The 21464-nt window shown below is 39.0% G+C and overlaps 1 protein-coding gene across 6 annotated transcripts in view; it reads left to right on the top strand.

The window, feature by feature from the left end:
* The window catches only part of LOC142655346 (sodium channel protein type 2 subunit alpha-like), a 136445-nt gene that overhangs the window by 91779 nt on the left and 23202 nt on the right, over positions 1–21464 (top strand). For all 6 annotated transcript variants that reach the window (XM_075829385.1, XM_075829389.1, XM_075829384.1 and 3 more), the window contains exons 18-20: positions 13688–13811; positions 17685–17839; positions 18231–18404. In XM_075829385.1, the coding sequence (XP_075685500.1) occupies positions 13688–13811; positions 17685–17839; positions 18231–18404 (453 nt within the window). The remainder of the gene's footprint in view (positions 1–13687; positions 13812–17684; positions 17840–18230; positions 18405–21464) is intronic.

Here is a 21464-nt window from a genome sequence, read left to right as displayed (position 1 = left end):
TCCTTGCTGACAGCATCACAGGTCAGGACGGGCTGTGGGCGGAGCTTCCTCCTCTGCTTCTCGGCAGAGCACAGAGTAGAGGCAGAGCTGGAAGGCTGCAGCACGGGAGTGGACCTGTCCCCTGACCTGAGTCTCATCTGACCTCATGTCACTGATGTGAGGTCAGGTGACAAGTCAGGTGACTGGACTGGTCCACTCCCTGGCCGTCACAGACCCCAGTCAGAACGCCGTAATTTCCTGGCTCTTCCTAAAGCTGCTGCACGTGTCCGACATACGGGGCACCTGTCAGCAGCGAACAACTGCTCTTCGGCGCCCCCCCCCCTTTCCTACCACCGGGTTGCGCCCGGGGGAACATGCCCCGCCTGCCCCCCCCTAGCTACGCCCCTGCGTACATGTATGTGGGAGAGTCGGGAGGAATCGCTGTTGGCCAATCTATCATTTGGCCGATGGCTATTGAAGGCTACATTCACACGAACGTGGCCAACTTCGGATGTCAAAAACTACCGTTTTTCACGTCCGAGGTGCACCCTTTCACTTGATGCACTAGAGTCTATGGAGTGATGCGTGAAGCACAAAAAAATAGGACATGTCCTATTTTTTCAGGGACCCTTCAGACGCTCTGTTGAAGCAATGGTCGTGTGAACGTCCCCATTAAAATACATGAGTCAGTTTGACGGCCGTTGTTTTAATGGCCATCACCCGGACGTTATACATGCTCGTCTGAATGATCCCTAAGTGAAAGGGCAGATTAAATCTAATCTGGGTCTTCTTAGACCTAGCAATTTACACTATACTCTATCAATCACATGATCACTGGGAGAGACACAGACTGCTGCATTGTCCTTTCCTGTCCTTTCTATGTCGCACATATTGAGTGCTGTGTAAAAAGTAATCATCTTGTGCGGTCTCTCTAAGGCCCCCAACTGTTACCGCCAACAGCTGGGCTCCATATCTGCTAAGAGGTGCTGTAAAAAGGTGGAAACTCAGAATATGGCACCAGACAGGGGTTAAAAAATGTTGTTTAGCTATAGTAATGCCTACATTATGGTACAATATTCTTTTATCTTGTAAAATTATTTTTTTTATGGTTATTATCTGATCTATTAGATATAATTTTGGAACAGGAAATTACAGTATACTAATAATCTACAGTTAAATTCTGATAATGCGTCTGTTTCTAGCAAAGAACTGCTGGATAATCTTTAATTTCACAAGATCAGAATCAAAATGCTGGGCAGAGAGATCCAATTATGAACATATGATTAATTGCGCATATATGATAATCAATGACCTATTATGACTCATTCATGCTAAATTAAAGGAACTTTACTGTAATGTTATACAGTGCGTATCATAAATGAGGCTTGTAAACTTGTGACGGCCATAAACATGAAGATCTTTTGCCCAGAGACAGGTAGAAAATGAAATTTTCTCTTAAGAATTGCCTTTAGTGAAATCAACATAGAAATAGTTGTTCTAGAATATCCAAGGCTTTATCTAAGGCTCTACCACCCACTATTTCCCCATTTATGTAAGGCCTCATGCACACGACCGTAGCCATGTGCACGGCCGTGGTTTTCGGGTCAGCCGGCAGCGGACTGTCAGCCGCAAGCCGCCCGCAAATCGCGGGCAATGCACATGGCCGCGGCCATTATTTTCAATGAGCCCGGACCGCAGAAGATGGCCGTAATAAGACATGTCCGTTCTTTCTGCGGTCCGGGCTCCCGGGCCATGCACGGACCGTAAAAACTACGGTCAGGTGCATGGCCCCATAGAAATGAATGGGGCCGCAATTCTCCCGTGGAGAATTTTCGGGGGAATTGCGGCCGCAAAAGCACGTTCGTGTGCATGGGGCCTAAGGCTTTTTGTTATCTCTGTCGACAAGAGTGTTTTCCCCAAAAAAAATAAAAATCAAAAAAGAGTTGTTTTCCACCATGAACTGAAGATTTCTCCCACGTCTTTTTCATGATAACATAACTTAATGTCACCCATATCTTAAGAGCATTGCTGTTTGCTTTGTTCTCTGAAGAACATCTTGACTGTATTTTGCTTAGTTGCAAATCTTCTCTTTGATGAGACCATAGACCATTATTTCTGAATTTTGGTTTTCAGGGAACCCTAATGTGTCATGTTTTGAGGATTTTCTCGGTTTTGCACTGGTGATATAAGTAGTATTACTACTTTAGTAACTATCACAGGTGTTCACTCTATGAGAAATCCTAAAAACATGGCCTTTTGGGGTTTCTCAAGGACTGGACTTGAGGAACACTGGTTGCACTACACCTTTGTGTTTAGTGTCTGGTGAGCAAAGTACATCAGACGGAGATTTTGCCTTTTTGTATATGGCTGGTCACATTCAGTATTCACACTTGGCAGATATATGGGTACAAACTCTTCTTTGCTGAAATATATCATCCATACCAAAGAAATGGGGTTCAGTTGATAACATCTACCTGTCTTTTGATATAACTACCGTGTCTATACCAGTGATACAGTACTTTGTCTTAGTGACTTTCTGGTACCTTGTTTTGTTCTGGTAATATAGCTTTCATATCTAGGTTTAGAGATATGAGTCCTTAAAGGGGTTTTCCCATCTTAGACATTTATGGCATATCCGCAGGACCCCCTTTTTTCCTGGTGCACTGGCCGCAGAATACAGGCGGAGACTAGTGAAGAGAGAGTGATATCAGAGACTTGTTGTCATGAGAATTTATCAGTATTACAGACTAAGGCTTTGGGCCTGTAACTTCAAGCAATCATATCTCGAGAAAGTAGTAAGATATTAAAACGTTTACTTGAATTGGAGAAAGCTGTAATACTTTGCACCATCGCTACGAATGTGACGGCGTTGTGCAGCATTGAACTGTGAAAGAAATTAAGGGGAAGCAGCGCTTGCTGGAGTGCCGACGCCCCTTCAAACATTGCTTGGCGGGTTTGCCGAGAGACAAACCCCCACTGATCAGATATTGATGGTCTATACTCAGGATAGGCCATCAGTTTTTTTTAAGTGGGATTACCCATTTAGGTTAAGATTTAATAGTTAAACGACCTTGAATACAGACATATACAGAAGATCTACAAGAAGATAATGTAATAAAAAGACCGTTACTGTATATTAAAAATGATAAAAAACATTTTTAATATTTTACTACTATGCCAAGATATGATTGCTTGAAGTTACAGGCTGTACTACTAAGAGATTCTCATGACAACATGTCTCTGATTTCTGTCACATTCAGTGTTGTCATTAACACCTCTTATGTGAATCCAAATCACCAAATACGTGAATGTCTCACATATCCACATAACTGCTACTATGCTCCGTAGGGAGGAGATTTTGTTGTAGTTGGTGATTTGTATCTACACCATGTGTCCTTCAGAAAACTGCCATTGAGAGAAATCAGAAGGAAACATGTTGTCACAGAATCTTTTGGGGCTCTGCACCTGTATCTTCAAGTCATAATATCTCATCATAGAACACAGGTTATCTTGTCTTTAAAGGTATACAGGGTTGTTTGCAAATTTTCTATTATATTCCAATAGCTTTTGTTTAATTCATCTATCAAATAGTAAGTTACTACAATCAGTGCCAGATCATGGGCAAAAAGTGCCCAGGCAAGATTCTGCTTCCCCCTTTAGTCATGGGATCACAAGCACCACTCCTATAATAAACCAAAATAATAATAATAAACATAAATAAAGACACAAGTGATCATTTGGAATAAATAAGGCCACGGTATTTATTAAGGGAAAATTCACACAGAGTGTTTTTATGTGGAAACCGCATCGGAAAATGTGCCAAAAAACTGCAGAAAATGCCTCCTATTGATTTCAATGGGAGGCGGAGGCGTTTTTTTCCCCGCGAGCGGAAAAACCGCTCTTCGGGCATTTACGTCTCTGACCTCCCATTGACATCAATGGGAGGCAGAGATAGTGTATTTCGCTGCGTTTTTTTGCCCGCAGCACTCTATGGCTCTATTTTCGCGGCGTGCAGGCAGAGCAAAATCTGCCTCTAAATTCCAAACAGAATTTTGAGACAGATTTTCTGCCTACAAAAAACTCTGTGTGAACCCAGCTTAAGGGTTACCAAACAATCATAAATAGCAAATAATTAAAACTCATAGACCAAAGGGCAGAGTCATAAGACTCAAGACAAATAGACCAATTCGAATGTATTTTTATTGTTAATATACCCAGTTCACACATATTTAAATGGGTGACAACCCCCTATAAATACAGTGACTTGTTGTAAGGGAGGGAGGATGGAGCGCTGCTCCAGATCCTCTTCTAGTCAGATTGACACCTCTTCAGCCGAAGCTCGGTTTTTTATAGAAGAAACCTTCCCACTGAAAATAGCTGCTGGCCAAACAAGGAGATCCACAGCTCGCCTCGCCCAGATTCCAGAACAATCCAGCATTCTTCCTGGTAACAACCTAGGCCAATAAACGCGGAGAAAAAGGTAAGTACCAAGAAACGCCCATAAAAAGTGGGGGGATAGAGAGAGAAACACAGGAGCATACCACTTAAATAATAATAAGGGGGGGCACCGTGAGCCCATGTGGTCCCTAGGCTTAAGGCCCCGTTGCTTTACATTCTCTAATTACCTTTTGCCAACTGACCATCATCACTCTTTCCACATCTAGCCACACCTGTCTGAATAACCTTGGGGCTGCACCCCCTTGTCAAAATTCTTCACAGATTATATTTAGTCCCAAGCAAGATCATTGGGCTCCAAGCACTAGACCCGACCCCGATTACAAAGTTTAGTCTTAGGTATTGGGATTTAGTATTATAGGCATTTTTCTGTACTGTATATCACTTATACCTTATGTTCATTAGCATCAAGGCTAAATGCATTATCTGCAATTCATTAATATACTGCCACTAGAAGACTTGCTCCTGCCACAGTCAATTCCAGGCACAATCCTGCTAGCCCATAAACAGGCTTATTTTCTTTATCCTGTGCGCCATAGTCAAAGAATAGACATTGTTAAAGGGTTTGTCCAACTGTAATATTTATCACCTATTTAGAAATTATATAATAATAAGAGTCTGCACAATGTAGGTGATGTTACCGGAGAGAAAACACATTTAAAAAGGACCTGTCACTAGGTCCTAAAAAGGGAACCATCAGCTCCCCTTACTACCGCTGTCTCCTGGACTCCAGTGGTGCTTATGTTTTATTTCTAGCCCCCGCTACCTATTCCTGAGATATGTCCCCCGGGTTGTTTCGGTACCAAATACGCTAATGAATCGCTGATCTCATGAGACCACGTTGAGCTTAGGCAGTGTGTGTAAAGCAGCCTCACGGTGATAGGACAGCGTCAGAGGCTGTGAGGTAGCTCCACCTCAGGAGAATCGCTGGTCGTGACACCCTCTTGACTAGCCAACATGCTCTAATGGCTGCCCCACTTTACCTTTCCTGGTTTTAGGCTATCCACTCTGCAAGGTTATTGTCAAAGATGGAGTCATTCTGTGCTCACACAATGCCTTATTTTTACAAGACAAATAGTTCCACAAAACATGAGAAATCACATGAATTCTGTCTTATTCCTGAGGATGGTAACAAAGGAACTATTTGTGTCACACCTGCACAGCCCTGTACGCCATTCATAGAGAGTATCTACTCTATTGTGACAGGAACCTTACACTGCATGGAGTAAACAAGCATGTGACTGCCAGGTTGTGTTACGATCCGAAAAAGCCTGGTTCTTTCTCCTCATGCAGGAGCGGGAATAGCAGCTATCTGTGATTAACACCTTCCCCCTCGCACCATAATAGTACATTGCGGTAAACGGGTAATTCGACCCTGACCATGGGCAGCTGGTGTTCTTCCTTAGAAAGCCACCCGTAGGCATGGGTCTCTTGAGCGTAGTTTTAAAACTTGCCTGCATATGTGTTATGTTTATCATGTATAACACGTAAGTCACTTTCCTACATCAATTCCTCATATGTTGTTGGCTGAACAACTTTATACTACACTTGACACCAAATATAAAATTACCAATGTCCACAGGAAAAGGAAATCTACACCCAATAAAGACTAGCACCAAAAAAATCTGCTGACAAATCGTCTTCGAAGTGTAGATTATGGTATACTTACCAACATTAAATCCCAAACCGCCAGCCAGTTAGAAGCCCTGCTTCCTTCTGTTCTCAAAACTGTCATAAACACTCATTTTAATGCAAAAAAATAGTATACACCCTACTTCTTTGCAAAAAAATAAAAAGGGGACTGTTGGCAAATATGCTATGGATAAATTGACTTGAACGTTCATGCAGTCGACGTGACAGTACAAGCGGCGCTGACAGGTCCACATTAAAGAAGTTGTTTCATCAAGACAGCTCCTGTCCATATTCCCTATTAGGGCATATGATGTCATAGAGGAAGTCCCCTGCTAAGAACCCACCTCTACTCGCCAGAGTGGACAGCTGCCAAGTAAGAGTGGCTGCCGCTCTGGCAGTCCCAATGCATCTACGTATTTCATTGTCAGCAGTATCTGCATCGGGGCTTGGCGGATATTTTACATTCATGTTGTATTTTATATGATATAATTATAAAAGTTCCGTGAGATTTCCATTTTTTTACATTTCTTTTTAAACTTACTGGTTAGTTTGGGTAATACTACACAAATACATTTATGAGGTTTACATCACTTTTTGGCTTTGACCCATTTGAGTCGAATGGATGTACAGATGTAGCCGTCTTTACTTTAACTTTTAACGCATTAAATAATAGGGTTGCCACGATAGCAGAATTTGGACTTCGATACCGATACTTCGTGTAGTATTGCAATACTCGATACCAAAACTATACTTTGCCAACAATAATAATAATAATTAAAAAAAAGTTCTTCCATTTTCTGCTGTGAGGCACCTGGTGTGATGGATTTTGAACCTCCATGTGCCTCACATTAATTAACCACATCATGTTCCTCACAGTCATAATGGACAACATTGGGTTAATGTGTGAGGTACATGATAGGGTTAATTACTATTAATGTGAGGCACATGGAGGTTCAAAATTCATAATACCTCGTGCCTTACGTTAATAAGTGAAAGAAATAAGTTTTTATTTTATTTTATAACAGCGTAAACATGATAAATGACGCTATAAATGTGTTATTACGGTCTTGACGATACCGAATATGTGTATATTTTATGTATTGAGACTTATTTTAATGTATTTATTGTAATTTATTGTAAAAAAAAGGTGTGTATTTTTTTTAATTTAACATTACTTTATTTATTTTTTACTTTTAAACTTTAATGTACTGGCATATATCTATATGCCAGTACATTAGCCTGTGTACGGCTAGTACACCGGCAATTGTTGGGACATACCTAAGTATGCCCTAGCAACAGGAAATATGGTCAGACAGACCTGGGGTCCTTCAATGGACCCTGGGCTGTCTGCCCATATATGGTATGTTGCTTGATCGCGTCACAGGAATTCCCTGTGACGCATCCAAAGGGCATCCCCCCTTCTCATTTTCCCCTTGAATGTTGCGGTCAGATTTGATCGCAGCATTCAGGGGAATAGCGGCGGAGATTAGAGGTTTCTCTCATCTCCGTCGTTAGAGCGTGGCTGTGGCTGTGTAATACACGTGCGCATGTGCGGTCAGCATGAGGTGATGCGGCCGGCGCTGCAATAATGAGCGGTGGCGCAGGCACTGAAGACAGAACATGGGGGTGTTTTGTAGTGCGCCTGCCATGTTCTGTCTTCAGTGCCGGAAATCATTAGTGCAGAGCTGGTCGCATCACCTCATGCTGACCGCGCGCGCACTTGTCAGCACTCAGGAGCGGGGCAATGGCTGTATTACACAGCCGCAGCCCCGCTCTTACTACATTCATGTGTTACAATACTAAGCTGTGCGACCGCACAGCCTAGTATCGACATACATGAATTAAAGGTATTAAACCGTTTGAGGGTGCACGGTATCGAAACAGTATCGAAGTTTCGATGCATCGTGCAAACCTATCTTGACTTTTTCAATGGCTTTTGTTGTGTGATATCACGCTGCAGCAAGTTATCAGAGTCAAGTTAAAGATGGCTACATCCATATGTGCAGAATATGTCAGACACACAGACAGAGGGACTCTTTAAAGAGGCTCTGTCACCAGATTTTGCAACCCCTATCTGCTATTGCAGCAGATAGGCGCTGCAATGTAGATTACAGTAACGTTTTTATTTTAAAAAAACGAGCATTTTTGGCCAAGTTATGACCATTTTTGTAGTTATGCAAATGAGGCTTGCAAAAGTCCAAGTGGGTGTGTTTAAAAGTAAAAGTCCAAGTGGGTGTGTATTATGTGCGTACATCGGGGCGTTTTTACTACTTTCACTAGCTGGGCGCTCTGATGAGAAGTAACATCCTCTTCTCTTCAGAACGCCCAGCTTGTGACAGTGCAGATCTGTGACGTCACTCACAGGTCCTGCATCGTGACGGCCACATCGGCACCAGAGGCTACAGTTGATTCTGCAGCAGCATCAGCGTTTGCAGGTAAGTCGATCTTACCTGCAAACGCTGATGCTGCTGCAGAATCAACTGTAGCCTCTGCTGCCGATGTGGCCGTCACGATGCAGGACCTGTGAGTGACGTCACAGATCTGCACTGTCAGAAGCTGGGCGTTCTGAAGAGAAGAGGATGTTACTTCTCTTCACAGCGCCCAGCTAGTAAAAGTATTAAAAACGCCCCGATGTACGCACCTAATACACGCCCACTTGGACTTTTACTTTTAAACACACCCACTTGGACTTTTGCAAGCCTCATTTGCATAATTACAAAAATGGTCATAACTTGGCCAAAAATGCTCGTTTTTTAAAAATAAAAACGTTACTGTAATCTACATTGCAGCGCCTATCTGCTTTAATAGCAGATAGGGGTTGCAAAATCTGGTGACAGAGCCTCTTTAAGATGGATCTAAGTGGATTATTACTATATCCTCTCTGCCAAGTGAATATAAAATCCCCTGAGCACATTTTCTGAGCTGTTTTAATGCTGTTGTATTATGAGGTAATTACTGTCTGTCTTGCAGCATTGGCTGTAGGATAGTATGTGCTGTTTAGTTATAATCCAATTTTGCCGTTTTGGGGAGGGGACGGTTTTCTATCGTTTTGTCCAACAGTGGTGGCACATTTTTAGTGCAATTTAAAAACCATTAAACTGAAAAAGGATCTTTCACCGACCCCTTTAAATCAGAAGCTATAAGATTCCTTATTGTGCTTCATTAGTGGGTGTACCAGCATCTATGAAAAGGGCCCAAAAATCCTTGTCGGGGTATCCGAGACATAGCGTGTACTGTCTGCAGGCTGACCGAGCGGGATCATAATGCTCATTAGCCCAGGAATGATACATAGCATTGCTGATGTCCACCAATCTAAACTACAGTTGATGCCATTATGGCCAGTCTTAGGGATGTAATGCCACAGATCGCGCCATAGAAGCCAATACTGTTGACCACCACGAATCATAATATTATCTGTATAATAAAAGTATTATTTATACATTGTATAGAATGCTTATAAATATCAGTACTTTATGTATTACTTTATGTATGGAGCTGTTATTTGTCCACTATATGGTGGTATTTTGTGAGAACTCTATTGTGGTATTTACTTAGGCATTGTGTGGTGCTATACAATATATGATTTGAGCAATTTATGGTGGCAGCAGCATTATAGCTGTACAGCTATATGTATAGCATTGTTATCTATTCAAACATATGGAAGTGTTATTTGAACACTAAAGAAAGAGGTTCAATTGCCAATGCAAATAGGGAAGGGGACAAAGGCTACCCCTGTCTAGTCCCCCGGGGCAGGGCAAAGGAGTGGGAGATATGGCAGTTAGACTTGAAATATCCGTCGCTCTGATTTCGCATGTACTGCCAGTGTACCCACGAGATCAGCGGTTAAAGAGAAGACAAAGGCAGAAGGAAGTTGATGAATCTTCTATGGATGCCTACTGTGCTCATTGCTTCTAATAAATATATCCTCATACACATACAGTAAACAAATAAAGGAAGGAACATAGAAGGCAATGAAAACCTTACGTCATCTTACGTAAATAAATCACTAATCCGAATCTGAGAGCGGAAGACGTTGCAGCTGTTTGCCAAAATTAGAATATTCAAGTATTCTCAATAGAGCAGCGTCAGCTGAAAAATTAAAGAATTATTAAATGTGATACATAAAATGTCCTTCAATATGCGCTTAAAAGACGAAAAAAAAAAGTATTCTATGCGGAGATACCAGTGCTAATAAGTACAAGCCCAAGCCTGCAGCTGCTGTATTTTGGTGATCTCATGACAACAATTCTGCATGCAATTTCATGTTTTCACAGGGACATCATCCTCTGCTTGAATAATGACAGTCGTGTGTATATTTGTGGGGCTACACAATGTCTTTTTGATAACATTAGTGATATAGTAACTTATCAAGTCTATCTAGTAACTTATTCTTCTGCATTGATCATCCAGAATAAGGCAAAATAACCCTAGAGAGCCACAAGCCAGTTTTTCTAATCTGAGGGGTAAAATTTCTTACGGACGTCAAATATGGCAATCAGAATAAATCCCTCGATCAACAAACCTTGCCCAGTTATCTAGTACAAATAACTTGTAGTACTATTTAAAAAAAGGGCATTCAGATCCGCTCTAAAATATTTCAGCAAATTAATCATGACAACTTCCTCTGATAGAGATCTTCATAGTCTCAATGCTCTGACAGCAAAGAATCCCTTTCCATATTGATATAGCATCCTTCACAGCGGTTCCGTTTTCTTTGCGTGATTGTACCGCAAACGGGTCAAAAACTGAGCAGATGTATGCATATTTGTATAAAAGTGGCCTTCCCAGGCTATTTTGTGGGCAGACCAGAGTGGACCTTAAAAGTCTCCCGCAAAAGGCAATACAAATGTTGGCAAGAAGATATAGAAACCTTCTTTCCTCTATATGTAGAGGAATCCCACTTGTTATAGCTACAGTCCTTGGTATAAATAGATCATTAGAGTGTTCTCTGTAAAGACCTTAGATATATATTTATACATAGTTATTAGGTCACCCAAAAGCCTTATTTTTCCAAACAACCCCAATTTTGATAGTCTGTCTGGGTACCGCAGTCCACGCATTCCATCTATTACTTTGGTTCCTCACCTCTAAACCCGCACCAGCTTTACTATGTGCAGTATGCTAATATGCAGTATTCCATGTGGGGCCTGACCAGTGATTTGTATGTGTTTTCCCATTTAGTCAGTAATCTTGGCATGTGTTTTTACTTCCCAAGTGCATAACCTTAGATTTATTAATGTTAAACCTCATTTGTTACTTCTCTAGCCAAACCTAAAATGTATCCAATCCATCTACACTTTATTATAGACAAAGTTGGACATCCTTTGGCCTTCAGAACCGCAGCAATTCATTGCGGCATAGACTCCACTAGGTGTTGAAATTGTTTTGCAGGAATATTGACCCCTGTAGAGATGGCCCAATACTGACCCCTGCGTTACCGCACTAGTAACAGTGACCCAATCTGACAGCAACAATGGGCTCACTTAGAACATCTATGAGACCATCTTCAGTCTAACGAGGAGTGTGAGTCACACCTAAGCCCTCAGCGATCAAAAATTTGTGATATGTCTCTGACATTTCAAACGTTTTGCGAAAGTGCAGTTGCTCTTTAAAGAAAGAAGTAATTATTTGGAACCTCTAGCACAAGTAAGGATCTGTTAACATTAGTGCAATCAGGTTCTGTAGAGGTTTCCTTCACTTTTGCTGGGAAGAATAGAACAACATGCCACACTTGACGTAAAAAAACACGAAAAAAATTGTCATAACCCCGAAGGACCCCTTTATAATTCACTGGAGTCCGTCGCTGACCGTTTTGATCAGTGAGTGTCGTGGCTTCTTTTATAAACTGAAGCCATGATGCTAGTCTGAATAGAGACTAAGAAGAAAAGACAATACAATAATTCAAGACAATACAAAACAAGGGAAATAACATACTGTGCAAAACATTTTGTGTAAAATGTCTCAACATTGTGGTCTTTATCTGTCACACGTATGTTTTCATGACTTTCTTTGGATGATGGAAAATGTAGTTTGCTGTCACAATTATGAAGCATTTGAATTACTCTTGCTTGCAGTAGGACAAATGTTAGGGAATTTCTGATACACTGTTTATGAAGATTTGATAGAGAACAGAGGTTTTCAGAGATTAGGGTGATTATTATCAAGAATATACTTATGATTAAAAAGAAGAGACTTACCAATTGGGTGTTATTCATGTGCTGAAAAGCCATGGTCTTATATAAACAATACAGTCAATACATGGACGGCTCTAGTCCACCGTAGCGAGAAAGGCTCTTACATAGCGGCTTAAAGAGGGAGCTCCTTAGCGGGCACACCCTTCTTTGACATCCTTATGCCCCTAATAGTGTATATGGAAATGGGTTGCCTTCATTAGACAACGCCTTTAATTGAGTACTGCGTTCTCACTTGGCAACATATTTGAAGTGTTCGTCCAAATCAGTTACATGAAGGGGCACAGGGTGCACACCTGGCGGCACAGGCCCAATTAATAAACATAGGACTCCGGACTTCATACCGTTGCCTCGGCAACTGTAATGCCCGGCATGCACCCAGTGGATCTTCATGCTGGATGTCAGATTGGGCAGGAGAATTGAATTGGAGGCACACTTTAAAGGGGAAGTCCAGTCAAATGTATCTTCTGATGTGTCATAGATACAAGGTCAAATGAAGGTTGTGATCTCAGACCACTACTGATTTCCAGAATGGATGGACTCTATAGAATTCTCAAAGATGTTGTGACTTAAAATCTCACACAACATTCTAATCAAGCGACCATTCAAGTCAATTCAAAGTTTGCTTATGATGTTGTGACATGGTTTTCAGTACCAAAGGTATGAGCTCTTTCTTTATGGTAATCAGTGATGGTCTAAGATCACAGACTACAACAATGTGCCGATGACATAGCAGAAGACCATATTGATTAGATTTTCCTTTTAAGTGCTCATTTTTACAAATTGAACATTTAGAAGATCCCCTCTCAGTTCAAAAACGTTATGTTACCATGACAGTATGAAAGCCAGACATGGCAGCTCGGGACTGTTGATCAAGATGGTAGCCCTGGAGGTGGGTATTTGCTGTATGATTTTGCTTTAATGAGGACCTGTCACCCCTTCTAATATGTCAATCTTAGTAAATACTTGTATTCTCCATAAAACAAAAATTCTGTAACATTTTTTCTTAAAACTCTGTGTTGTGCCATTCTGCTGTTATTCCTCCTAGAAATTTATGAATAAATGAACAACTGGGCATTACCATTTCACCTGTCTAAGAGTTGTGACCCTCCACAGTCTCACTGTGTCAGCCCTGATTAGACTGTGTCAGGCTGTGTAGGGACACACCCCCAACTGGTAACATCCAGTTGTCAATTAATTTACACATTTCTAAGAGGAATAACAGAGGAACAAGGGAGTTCTATAAAAAGATGCTCCAGAATTGTTATTTCATGGGAAATACAATTATTTAGTAGGAGAGGTCAGATACTCTTTAATAGGAATCTGATGATTGATTACTATCTAGTTTTAAGAGGAGGTTACAGTTTAAAGGGGAATGTGTCTTTGTTTTGTTTTTTTATACCGTACCTCATGAATCACTTATTTTGCAGAAATTAACCCTATCAAGCTCATCAGAAGGCAGCACTGTTGATATCAGACCAGTAGGGGAAGGAGAACCCGTAGCTTTAGTGGAACAAGAGGAAATCATGGAACCAGAAGCTTGCTTTACAGAAGGTATTTTTACCCAGCTGTGACGATATTGTCCTCCACGCTTTTACTTTTGTAATTTTCTGTGCATTCACTCACAGTACAAAACATTAATCTTTCAATTAGTGGTTTACAATTTCAATGGGTCTATTACAGAACTATAATAATCTCCATGTGTTTAATACATTTCTCCCTGAGATAGTTTAAAAACAATTACAACATAGAGGAAATCACTGGATACTGCAAAATAAATTTTAAAGATATAAAATTCTGATTGAAAGAAATAGAACATTCACAGTATTGCCAATTATGTGCCTTAAATTAACAGTTTGCATTGTGTTTCTGTTTTAATACATATATATATATATATATATACACCTATATATATATACATGTGTATATATATATATATATATATATATATATATATATACACAGTATATACACACACATATTTATATTATATTTTTGTTGTTTTTGTAAGGTAACCATTAAAGGGGTTTTTCAGACAATAAAAATTGATGACCTATCTTCTGGATAGGCCATCAATAGCTGATAGGCCAATGGGAGAGGGAGGTTGCAATACCTGTGAATCGTCGCTAAATGCGTGTCGACGTTTCACAGTGAGCAAGAAGAAATGAAGGGGAAGGAGCGCTCGTACGAACCCTGCGGCCCCTTCAAAACAGCTGCTTGTCGGGGGTCCTGGGAGTCGGACCCCAACCCATCAGCTATTGATGGCCTATCCTGAGGCTAGGCCATTAATTTTTATTGTCTGGAAAACCCTTTTAATCCTAACATATAGTACAAGTAAAAAAAGGTGCATATAGTCTTAGAATTAGTTTAGTTATACATTTTTTGATAGATATACAGAGGCTGAGGTTAACTGGCCTCCGAGTGATCTGATCACTTAAAGGGGTAGTCTCATGAAGATCACCTCTCCTCTAATAACAAGCATGCATTTAAAGGCAGGCCACTCAAATAAAGCTCTAACTTAGTGAATCTCTGCTCTGGCTCATAGAGGGGAATTCCAAGCACAGAACCCCCTCTATGACATCCAAATATTATAATAGGTTATATGGAGTCCTAGCAATTGCTTTTGGTTATTAGCTCTTGATATTTACTTAAATATTGTCTGATCCTTGACTTGATCGTTAGGTTATTTCTAAATTGGATATATCTGGTTATTCAGTTTGAAAGGCTGAAGGCCATAATCTCATGATGCAGATTTGAAAATATGCAGCATGTTGTAAAACGCCATGGGATTACACATCATACTTAAAACTAATAATAAAGACAACGGAAACAGACTGGTTGGTGGAGTAAAAGTTATTTTGGCCACGGCCTTTATTAACCCTTTAATGACCAGCCTATTTTAAACCTTAATGACCAAGCTATTTTATTTAACGTTTTTCAATCGTCGCATTCCAAGAGCTATACATTTTTTATTTTTGTGTCAACATAGTTGTATATGGTCTTGTTTTTTGCAGGACAAGTTGTATTTTTTAATAGCACCATTTTGGGGTACATATAATTTATTGATTAACTTTTATTAACTTTTTTTGCGGGGGGATAGAAAAAAAACAGCAATTTCGCTACACTTTTTTGCATCCCAAATCAACGCCGTTTACCGTGTGGTATAAATAATACAATAACTTTATTCCACTGGTTGTTACGATTATAATGATACCAAATTTGTATAGCGTTTGTTTGTTTTACTACTTTTACACAGTAAAAACACTTTTTTTTTCAAAATTATTTGTTTTTGTGTCTCCATATTTGAAGAGCCATAACTTTTTTATTGTTCCGCCAATGCAGTTGTATGAGGGCGTTTTTTTTTTTTTTGTGGGATGACTTGTAGTTTTTATTGGTACCATTTTGAAATAGATGTGACTTTTTCATCACTTTTTATTACATTTTTTTTTAAGGCAGGATATACAGAACACAGCAATTTTTCCATTGTTTTTTATTTAATTTTTTACGGCGTTCACCGTGCGGGTTAAGTAATGTAATAACTTTATAGTTGGGGTCGTTACGGATGCGGCGATACCAAATATGTGTAACCTTTTTTACTTTATTTTGTTTTTTTAATAGTAAAGCATTTTGTAAGGGGAAAAAGTGGTTTTTTCATTTTTTTTTTCACTTTTTTTATTAACTTTATGAACTTTTTTTTTTTACTTTTTTACTAGTCCAACTAGGGGACTTTAATATGCGATCCTCCGATCGCTTTTATAATACGCTGCAATACTAATGTATTCCAGTGTATTACTGCCTGTCCGTTTAAAACGGACAGGCATCTGCTAGGTCATGCCTCTGGCATGGCCTAGGAGGCATACACTACAGGCAGACCTGGGGGCCTTTATTAGGCCCCCGGCTGCCATAGAAGACACAGAGACTCGGCAATCTTATCGCCGGATGTCGGTGGGAGAGAGAGGGAGCCCCCAGCTATTGAGCGCCGCATCTGAGGGGTTAAACGGGTGAGATCGATACTTATATCGATCTCTCCCGTTAGAGCAGGGACGCCCCCAGCCTTCAGCTACCTCTGGTAGCTGAGAGCAGGGAGATTTAACGGCTCCCGGCTCTGTTTATTTATTCTGATGCACCGCCGTGAAAAGGCTATTGCATCGGAATAAAGCTCATTAGTGGACGCCAAGAGAAGGCGTATTGGCGGTCACTAACGGGTTAAAGGTTACCAAATAATCTTTTTATAAACTTTCAATAAAACATAAATAACCATTTAATAATATTAAACAAGACTTAGCCATAATCTCAAGACGCCAGAAAACAAGATGTCATGTTACAATAAAAGCTGTGACAAGAATTACATGAAAATTAAAATACATTTAAATTATCCTAAATAAATTGGGAGGGAGGGTCTGAGCAGCGTCCTTCTTCCTCTTCACGAAAATCTAAAGGTCTGACCAGGCCACAGCATATTCCTCCCTTTTATTTCCCTAAAGGTCAGCTGACCTCTGACCTTCTCCCGATCCTATGCCAGTTACTGGGCAAAGGTAAATTCTCCCAGTGTTGCCATGTCACATGGGCCAGAACTTAAAGGCCAATGACAGACAATCGCTCGGCACAATACTAATTCTGCCCAGCAACAGCAGGAAAGCCTGAAATTTAACCTTTTAAGGAGAAAACCACAGGGATGATTGAAATCCCATGTGGATCCCTCCTAAACGTCCGGGTTCAATCATTCACTTGCATTGTTTGTACAGTGCTCAGGTACAGTGTGGAATGTAAAGGGGTTGTCTGGTTTGGACATTTCGTTTCCATCTAAAATGTTCCCCGAAGATAAGCTGTTATCGTTTGGGAAGGAGTCCGACTATTCTGCAGCGAAATTGCAGGAAGAATAAAGCAACTTTATAATGAAAAGAACTTGTTTTACAGTTGTGTGTAAAGTATTTAATTAGCTTATTGTCATCTATTATTGATGCTAAGATTTTAAAATACAATAATGGCCAAATTCTAATTGAATAAGTTAAAATGTGAAATCGAGTAAATGTACCAGTATTCACAATATTTGCCATTATTTTTACCACTGGTTATTACAATAAAAGAGAGATAGAGATAGATAGATAGATAGATAGATAGATAGATAGATAGATAGATAGATAGATAGATAGATAGATAGATAGATAGATAGATAGATAGATAGATAGATAGATAGATAGATAGATAGATAGATAGATAGATAGATCGGTCGGTCGGTCGGTCGGTCGATCGATCGATCGATAGATAGATAGATGATAGATAGATAGATAATAGATAGATAGATAATAGATGATAGATAGATAGATAGATAGATAGATAGATAGATAGATAGATAGATAGATAGATAGATGTCTTTAGCAGATTAAAGTACAGATGAATATATAAATTGTCTCATTGTGATTGCAGGGTGTATAAGGAAGTTTCCAATTTGTGATGTTAGTACATTAGAAGGCAAAGGAAAACACTGGTGGAACCTCAGGAAAACATGTTTCCGGATTGTAGAGCACAACTGGTTTGAGACATTTATTATCTTCATGATCCTCCTAAGCAGCGGGGCTCTGGTAAGTATCTAGAACTTGCGTTCATGCTGTTTCTATTTATATGGGTGATTGTATTGTTTTAATTAATTGTAATGTACCTCGGCTTTTGATGTTTCAACCCTTTTTATTGGTTAATAAACACTGATTATTCATTAGGTGATGTTTCCGGAAGATATTTTTATCTTTCTATAGTAGTAAAAGTATATATGCAGAATACATTTCAGTGTGATTGCGCTTTAAAGCAAAACTTCAAGCAAAAATATAAAATAAAATACTCCTTTGTCCGTCACATGGAGCGCTACATCTCTCAAAGCTGGGTTTTCAGTTTGGAGTTTCACTTTAATTACTTTTATGTGTATGAAATATAATTCATGCAGCTTAACTGAATGTAACATTACTTTATACATTTCAGGCTTTTGAAGACATTTATATTGAGCAGCGGAAAACAATCAAGACCATGCTGGAATATGCCGATAAAGTGTTCACATACATATTTATTCTTGAAATGCTTCTGAAATGGGTGGCCTATGGATTTGCCAAATATTTCACCAATGCCTGGTGCTGGCTGGACTTCCTGATAGTTGATGTAGGTATTAAATATACATAATTATTTTATTACATGACTCTAAGCATAATAAAAAATACATTTTTAAGAAAAGAATTTTACAGATACAGTTCTATTTTTATGTAGCATTTTCATTAGCGTTAGCATTATAAAGAAAAAAAAGAGGAAAAATGTATGTATGTATGTATATATATATATATATATATATATATATATATATATATATATATATATATATATATATAAAATGTAGTTTTATATTAGAATAATATGGATATTTAAAAAATAAATCAATATATATATATATTTCTAATAAAAAAACAACAGATTTTTTTCATTTAATTGTTGATTTACTGTTGATTTTTTCGTTTGATTTGTTAAAATATTGATGTATTTATATCTTAAAGGTATGTGCTGACAGGAGAAATTTACTTTTAAATATTAAAATATTTTTATTGTTTAATATTGATTACATGTATTACACATTGTGGAAATTTGGTTATTTAAACTACTAAAATTGACATGTGACTTTTTGCTCATGTTTTATATTCAATTTGAAAATCTTAGGTTCTAAATAATCAATTTCTTAGGAAATGTAATTAAGTTTCCCTGCAATTAATTTGTTGGTTTTATCTGTATTTATTTGACATCAGCCCTTAGTAAGTCAGCCCTGCACTCACTCTTGAATATCAATAAACAGGTACCACAGTACAGTTGACAATCAACCACTTTTCAAAAATGGAATTTTACTTATGACATTGAACATTAAACACAAAAAGATATTATACGACTTCAATTATGAAATGCAAAGCCTTTTATCTATATTTGAGCTTCATTTTCAATTCTTCTTTATCGATACAGATGTCGATATTTTGTAACTGCAACTTATTCTCTCTCACATACCAAAACAAAGGTGCCAGAAATAGTCTCAAAGTTTTTGAGGGGATTTTACATTGGTGTCTTTAGGACAGGACTTCAATATTGATAAGTGCAGTCCCCGGGACCAACACTCATCAGCAGAATAAAGGGGCAGCAGAGCTCACTAGAGTGCTGCAGACCCTTCTTTGGAGGACTCAAAACAGCGACGTTCATATAGATGTGGCTGTGTCTGGTACTGCATTTCACCATTTCACATGAATGCAGCACCAGACACAGCAACACATGTCCGGAAGTTGATGTTTTGGGTACTGCAAAGAAGGGCATCATTGCCCCTTTGTTCTGCTGATAGGTGCGGGTCGTGAATGTAAAAGCCCAGCAAACCACTTTAATTTCTACCAAACATTATTATAAAAGATGGAACCCAAATATATTTAAAGAAATTTAGAATAGTCTTCTATTTGAATGTAGGTGTAATGGGAGGGTAATTCAGTAATTCTAAGGTTCACCCTTTGCATTGATTAATATTTTTTTGTAAAATTCTAACTCAATGTTGTCACACATTTCCTTGTGTAGCTGTTTTCTGTATAGCGAGAAAGTAAAATATAGATATATGTTGAGCAGATCATTAACCCCTTCCCTCCTCAGCCATTTTTCGGACTTTGACTTTTGTTTTTTCCTCCCCACCTCGCAAATGCTATAATTTTTTAATTTTTCCGTCGATATATAGCCATATGAGGGCTTGTTTTTGGCGGGACAAGTTGTCGTTTTTCTTGGCACCATTTATTGTACCGCATAATGTACTGGGAAGCCGAAAAAAAATATTTGTGGGCTGAAATGGTCAAAAAATAGCGATTACGCCATTTTTTGGGGGGTTTGGTTTTTACGGCGTCCATCTGGTGTTAAAAACGACATATTCACCTTATTCTACAGGTTGATACGATTACGGTGATACCAAATTTATATGTTTTGTTTTATGTTTTACCACTTTTAAAAAAATACAACTATTTGCTAAATTTAAAAAATCTTTTGTGTCGCCATATTCTGAGAGCCATAACTTTTTCATTTTTCAATTAATTTAGCGATGTAAAAGCTTACATTTTGCAGGGCAAGCCGTAGTTTTCACCGATACCATTTTGTGGTATATGCAACTTTTTGATCAGTTTCTATTACATTTTTTTGGAGCGCTAAGGTGACCAAAAAACAGCAATTTGCGTTTTTTATATATATATTTTTTACGGCATTCACTGAGCGTGTTAAACAATGCTATATTGTGATAGTTCGGACTTTTACGGATGCAGTGATACCAGTTATGTTAACTTTTATTTCTTTTAACATTGATTTAGGGCAAAAAATTTAAAAGGGGGGATTTTGCAACTTTCAATACTTTTTTTTTGGAACATAAAAAAAAAAAAAAAATGTAACTGTTTTTAACTTTTTTTTATCAGTCCCCCTAGGGCACTTGATGCAGCGATCGTTGGATCGCTTGCATGATATACTGCAATACTAATGTATTGCAGTATATCGTGATTCTGAGGCAGAGCTTCAATGGAGTACAAAGATGGCAGACCTGGGGGCCTTCGGCCAATAGTGCCATGGGGGGGGGCGCGATGACTTGTTTGAGAGCCCCCCTGATTCTAACACTTTAAATTCTGCTGTCGCGATTAACCGCTGCATTTAAGGTGTTAAACGCAATCTTTTATTCTGCCCGTTGCAGTGAGGTGTCGACTGTGTAACACAGCCGTCCCCTGCTGTATATGGAGCGCGCTCCATACTTCCCCTTAACCTTTATCACGTACAGTAACGTGATAATACGTTCAGGGGTTAAGGAACAAAAGTACGAAACAATCTATGTGGTGTACACTTGACTTAACCAACTATGGAAACTTTTCCCATGCTGAGCGGCCCAATGTAAAAGTACTATATCACCCTGTGGTTTTACAAAAAAAGGCTACAATGTTAGTAATATACATTAAATGGCCAAAAATAGGTAAAAAAAATATAAATATAAAAGATGTATAAAAATATGTAGACACCTCTCCTAATTATTAAATTCAGGTGTTTCAACCACATCCTTTGCAATCAGGTGCATAAAAACAAGCACACAGCCATTCAATCTCCATAGACAAATATTGGTAGTAGAATGCATCGATTGAAGATCTCAGTGAATTTAAATGTGGTGTTATCATAGGATGCCGCCTTTCC

The sequence above is a fragment of the Rhinoderma darwinii genome, chromosome 6 (genome assembly GCF_050947455.1).
Source record: "Rhinoderma darwinii isolate aRhiDar2 chromosome 6, aRhiDar2.hap1, whole genome shotgun sequence".
NCBI classification, from domain to species: Eukaryota; Metazoa; Chordata; class Amphibia; order Anura; family Rhinodermatidae; genus Rhinoderma; species Rhinoderma darwinii.
Note: the sequence above shows the minus strand (reverse complement) of the source record. Positions and strands in the feature narration are given on the sequence as shown.